This window comes from Mandrillus leucophaeus, unplaced genomic scaffold (genome assembly GCF_000951045.1).
Source record: "Mandrillus leucophaeus isolate KB7577 unplaced genomic scaffold, Mleu.le_1.0 Scaffold546, whole genome shotgun sequence".
Lineage (NCBI taxonomy): Eukaryota > Metazoa > Chordata > Mammalia > Primates > Cercopithecidae > Mandrillus > Mandrillus leucophaeus.
In genome coordinates, this window is record NW_012105875.1 from 63,508 (window position 1) to 69,819 (window position 6,312).

Below are 6,312 nucleotides of genomic sequence, written 5' to 3' on the forward strand. Positions count from 1 at the left end.
CAGGATCCTGAGGCGACATACATCCTCAGCTTACGAAGATGACGGGATTAAGAAATTAAAGTAAAGACAGGCATAGGAAATTATAAGAGTATTGACTGGGGAAGTGATAAATGTCCATGAAATCTTCACAATTTATGTTAAGAGATTGCAGTAAAGACAGGCGTAAGAAATTACAAAAGTATTAATTTGGGGAACTAACAAATGTCCATGAAATCTTCACAATGTATGTTCTTCTGCTGCGGCTTCAGCTGGTCCTCCATTCGGGGTCCCTGACTTCCCACAACAACCAATGCCTGAGTCTCACTTTAGACCATAAATTGAATCCTGTGGGTGGGGCTTGGGCATCCATTTAAATAAACGTTTTCCAGTGATTCCAATGTGTAGCTATATTTCCCATCAGATTTCTCTGATTTCTTGTGGCATTCACTTTTTTCTATTTTGGTATTATAATTATTTTTTGGGTCTTATCATCTATCTTGGGCTTTCTGTTCCTTGGGGTAGAAACTTTGCATTCTTCATTTCTGTATCTTTCATGAACATATGAGTTGGTTACCAGGAAAAAGGTTTTCAATCACATGTAGGTTGTGTTCTGAGTCTCAGGTTTACATATTAATGCTAGAGTCAGTTTTCCAGGAGGTCAGAGGTTGTTTGTGACGAAGGGTATGGGTAAGCCCGTAATGCAGATGGCAGATGGGAGATCACCCTGTTTTTAGCCATAGCATTGGAACTAAGAATTCTATGTGTATACCAGGTGGAGGGGAAGGGATATGTAGAAAGACAGATTTAATTAGAATGGAGGAATTATACTAGGGAATAGAGATAATGGAAGCAATAAAAATTAGTAAAGAGAAGAAATGTGAACTTATCAAATAGGCAAGAGTAGACCCCTGAAGATTTTTGATTAGGTGAGTTAACTAGAATTTAGGAAGGTAATAAGGCAGCCATACACAAGGACGATTTCAAAGACTGGAGGTAAGACAAGCAGTACCTCTAGCAGTTGTCGAGGTTGTGGGAATGGAGAGAATGACAAAAGTTGAGAGATATTAAAAAGGATCAAGAGGGTTTTATAACGTATTGTTGAATCTGGGAAACAAATGAGCAGAGGCTGGGGATAATTATGTCTAAGAGGCACTGGTGGGTACAGGGAGCATGAAGAACAGGGGAAAAGAGACCTGCAGGAATAAGTGCTGAGAAGCAGATGATTAGTGGGAGGAGGAGGAGATCCAGTCCCAAATACAAGCAAAGAAGTTATTTCCCTCTCCCAAGCATGGGAGTCAGCCCTGCAGGAAGCAGGACAAAAGGAAAGGCTGTCATACCTGCCAGTCTTCCTGAAATAAACTACACCAGGGCTGCTATATCAGAGCCACACCGGCAAGTACTCCAATCATGATGCCAACAGTGCCTCTAGCTGAGAGGCCAGGAAAACTTCCTTGTACTGAAGTATCTGCCATGGAAAGAAAAGAAGACAAGGAATAAAGGTGATGTTATTTTACAGTGCGATACCTTAGGAACCATCACTCAGTATGAAGTAGTTTCTACTTGTTCCTTCAAGGATTATATTGATTTTGTAGGAGGGTTGCTGATAGATGATTAGCCAACTATGCTCTTGCAGGGTTTTTTTTTCTCTCAACGTGTTTCTAGGTTAGTGATCAGTCTTCTGTCAATTTCATCCTGACCATGCTGCACTCAGATATTTTTGAAGGCTTTATGATGTGAGAAGCCTGCCAGGCCAAATCCACATAACCCGAGGCCAGGCCTCTCAGTCCCTCTCAGGTCCAAGTATGAAGACACTTACCCCTAGACCCCAGGGGTAAGTAAAAGAGGATACTCATAGAGAACATCCAGGTCACTGGGTCACTGAAGGAAAAGAGGATACTCATAGAGAACATCCAGGTCACTGGGTCACTGTGGCTGGTACTCACTACATCCTTCATTTGACATTCACAGAGTCCTGTGTCACTCCTTGTGACACTGAGTAGAGCAAGGATCCTGTTGTCATTGGACATCTGCAGCCTGGGACTGACTGTGAGTCTCTGACCGTTTATCCACCACATGTAGATTGTGCCATGAGTCTCAGGTTCACAGGTTAAGACCATAGCCTTCTCATCCTCTACGGGGTTGCTGGTGACATAAGGCTTGGGCAGATTTGCTGTGCAGATAACAGAGAAGATTCCTCTGTGTGGCACCATTGATTTCTCCATGAGCATTTTCCAATTAGAGTTGACATCTCCCACCTCTCAGCCAATCTAAGTCCTTGAAAGTCCACAGCAGGTCTGTGTGTCAAAAGACAGATGCATGATGATCTGAGGGCTCAGAGACCATGGGGCTACCTGCTCTGTGTGGGAGAAGCACAGACTTCTGAAGTGTGATTCGAGCAGCAACACTGGTGAAGCATGAATTGAGCAGGGTCAAACAATTAGAGTTTGATTAACTTTGTTTAAATTGGGCAGAGTCTCAGAGAGGCAGCAGTGGCTCATGCATCTCCCCACCCGAAGGACCCCACCTTATGACAATATTGTTGTTATGAATACACAGGTGTGTATGAAACAGGCAGTAAATCAGACAGCACCCATGGTCCTAGGAACCACCAGTATTCCCATTATGTGTATGTTATAGCCTTTTAGGCTACAAAATATAAAATACAACTACAGAATATAAAATATGCTATTGTCAATACAAAATATTGAATATGAAGCTGAATATGTTGTTCTACTTTTTTTTCTCTTGCTAAACTTTGCTGTTTCCATTTTGGAAGTTTCTACTGACACATGCTTAAGCTGGAGATTCTTTCCTCAGCTATGTGCAGCCTACCAGTAAGTCCTTGGAGGGCATTCTTTATTTCTCTTAAAGTGTTTTTAATCTCTAGTATTTCTTTTGGTTCTTTCTTAGAACAGCCATCTCTGCTTAAATCATCCGTCTATTCCTGAAAGGTGTCTACTTTTTCCATCATAATCCTTAACCAGAGTTGTTTTAAATTTTCAGTCTGATAATTTCAACATCCCTACCACATTTGTGCCTGGTTCTGATCCTTGCTCTGTCTTTCAAACTGCATTTTCTTTTGCCATAGTCTGTCTTGTATTTTTTTGAAAACCACACATGATGTACTCGGTAAAAGCAGCTTGAGTGAGCAGGCATTCAGTGATATGGTGGTGAGTGTGGGGAGGGAAGTGTTCTGTGGTTCTGGATGAGATCTGTGTCCTGGGCTGTGAATGTCACAAGTGCCTCTCAGGATTTTCTTTCCATTAGGTGGGATATGATGACTTGAGGAGGCTGGAGTTGGATAGTTCCCCTCCCCCTGGCCAGTTAAGCTCCCATCAAACCCCAGCTAATTAGGCTGCAGTAAAATAGTTTCTCTTAAGTATAGGTCTTTCCAAGAAGAATATAATTCACTGACAACTTTCCAAGTGGTTTTTTTTCCTTCTTCCTACAAGAAGGATGTGGGGATTCTTTTTGGACATTGACTGTGAGAACGTGGTAGAGCTCCAGGAGCTAAGAGTCATAAAACTGTCCCCCTACTCCCAAAACTAATCCATCCACTGGTGTGTTTATCTCTGCACTGTGTCCACATTGAGCCTCCAGAATTTCCTCAATTACAGTTCAGGTTTTCTGACCCCAGCACTGGTTCCCGCTGGGGTTTCTGTGGCTGTGTTTCTGCTCAGGTACGGTGTGCTGCTCTGTATTTGCCTGTGGGTCTCTCCAATATGTGGGCCAGTTAGCACTGAGACCTTGCTTCTCTGAGAAATCTAAACGAGTTGTGGATTTTTCAGTTTGTTCAGGTTTTTACTTGTTAGAACTGAGTGAAAAATTTTAAGCTACTTACAAGCCCGACGGAAATTAGAAGTCTCTAGGGCATGACTGGAGGATGTGAGCCCCACAGCATGTTGAGGATGGAGTCATGAGTGAAATGGGTGAAATGAGCCCATGGACTTTGGAAACTGCAGGTCTGTCCTTCTGCCTCTGACGACCCCCTAGTGAGTCAGTGTAGAAAGCGAAACCACCTTTGCAAAGCTTGCGATGGTGAGAGAAAGCTAGCTTGGCCGACCCCATCTCACCTCCAGCCTCAGGCTGGCTGTCCTCTCTCATTCCTGGGCATAGGCCAGGGTAACTATGGGAGGAATTTATTGTTTAATTTTGAAGCAAGGATGATAATAGTCCCTCTCTAAAATTAGCTCCTTCCTTGTCAAGGACTACCTTCTAAATCTTGTCAAGATTTGGATTATGGGAGGGGCCCAAATTCTGCTACAATGCAGGCATAGTTTCTATAATCTCTTACTGCTCAGGAGTCATGTGTCCAGAGGTCACAAGATTTGTGACTTTCCTAGTTGCTCCTAGAGATAGCAACACTATTGTTGAACCTGAGATTTGTCTTGTGAGACGTTTCTCAGACTTTTGCATTCTGGCAACCAGCTGACCTCATCTAGACCCATGACTAATGACTCAACCAGTCATGTGGCCCCCACTCAGAAGCACATTCAACAAATACAGACCATTTCCCCTACCTGCATGATTTCATCTCCAGCCAGTCAACAATATTTATTCCTTAGACCTCTGCCCCTCAAAGTTTTTGAAAAACTCTAACCTCTGAACCATTGGGGAAGCTGATTTGAGTCATAATAAACTTCTGTTCTCCTGTTTGGCAGCCTTGGGCTAAGTAGAACCATTCTTTTTTTTTTTTTTTTTTTTTTTTTCACTGTGCTCCCAGGCTGGAGTGCAGTGGCCTGATCTCGGCTCACTGCAAGCTCCGCCTCCCGGGTTCACGCCATTCTCCCGCCTCAGCCTCCCAAGTAGCTGAGACTACAGGCGCCCGCCACCATGCCAGGCTAGTTTTTTTGTATTTTTAGTAGAGACGGGGTTTCACCATGTAGCCAGGATAGTCTCGATCTCCTGACCTCGTGATCCACCCGCCTCGGCCTCCCAAAGTGCTGGGATTACAGGCTTGAGCCACCGTGCCCGGCCGAACCATTCTTTACTACACATCACCTTCTCAATAAATTGGCTTTGCCTGTGAAGAGGACAAGAACCTGTCAGGTGATTATAAGAATGGATAGAGGAGTCACTGATTTATTTCCGGTGGCCCATTTTATGAGCCAGCCTCTCAGAGGGAAAGAGCCCTGGACTGGGACACAGTGGAAGCTCATTCTCTTGGTGACCCAGGGACATTGCCTCATTATGGAGCCTGGCAGGGGTGGCTGCTCTGGCTGATTTTGGTGCATTTCTCATTTCCCAGAAGGCAGGACAGGCCTCAGTGTGAGCAGGAAGGGAACGGAACAGTCAGCCTTGTTAGAGAGGATGTCTGGGGAAGTCCTCAGGGTGGAGGAAGCTGTGCAGGACAGGGCTTGTCAGTTAGAATGAAAGGAGGATGCACTTTTTTCACTGAACACCTTTCAGACACCTCACCATCTCTGGCCTCACTGGATTCTGCCTTTCCTCCTGAGCCCTGAGCCCTGCTTCCTGGGAGGGAGGGAAGGAAGGAGGGAGGGAGGGATGAAGGGTGAAGCTGGAATGTGTGCTGTCCAGGTTTCTCCCATCTTTGGAATCTTGACAGTGAGGGACCCTAATGTGTTACCACAGAGGAGACTATGGGAAAAAACTGTTTCTCAGGGGTGCCTGGTTTGAAGTGAGAAGAATTCAGACCGGGTTGGACGCGTGAACTACAAGGACCCTGTTCCATGTCAACAACCAGCTCCTCTAGCTCAGTGCTTCCATGGCTCATTCTCTTGTGTGATTTCTGAGCCCATGCTAGAGTCTTCCTCACAATGCCTGATGGTCAGACCAGTGTGGGGAGACCTAATGGGGGGGTCTTGTGTGCTCACAGAGTGTCCAGGGAACAGGCTTCGTGACTTCCTCTGCTCCAACCCCACAACAAGATCTGGATAGTGGGCTGGGTCAGATAAAGTCAGAATCCATGGGGGAGGGTATGTGTCCTGGCAGTGCTGAGGTTCATGCCTCCAGGTTAGCTCTCAGTCTCTGCAAAGACATTTATGTTGTGCATGTGTTGTTTACTGGACTGTCTCATGTCCCTAAATTCTTGAACCTGCCTGCAGATAATATCATGAGGGGTCTGCATAGAAGTGCATGAGGGCTATCTGATTAGGGTGGGTGTGTTTCACATAGTGGGCTTTTTTTCACCACTTTTCAAAACATTGTGCTTGAGTGTATATATAGAAACACATACATACTTATATTCATTAGATGTGAATATATATAAATATATAGATACATATATCTATAAATATACACACACATATATGCGTATATACATATACGTATATGTGTATACATGTATGTGTATATACATATATACATATACAT

At 44.4% G+C, this 6,312-nt stretch overlaps 1 protein-coding gene across 1 annotated transcript in view; it reads right to left on the reverse strand.

Annotated features, from left to right (window-relative positions):
* Nucleotides 1-910: 910 nt before the first annotated feature.
* The window catches only part of LOC105552189, a 24,809-nt gene continuing 19,407 nt past the window's right edge, over nucleotides 911-6,312 (reverse strand). The window contains 4 exon segments of the mRNA XM_011997776.1: nucleotides 911-966; nucleotides 1,317-1,356; nucleotides 1,359-1,444; nucleotides 1,796-2,149. Coding sequence (XP_011853166.1) covers nucleotides 911-966; nucleotides 1,317-1,356; nucleotides 1,359-1,444; nucleotides 1,796-2,149 — 536 coding nt within the window.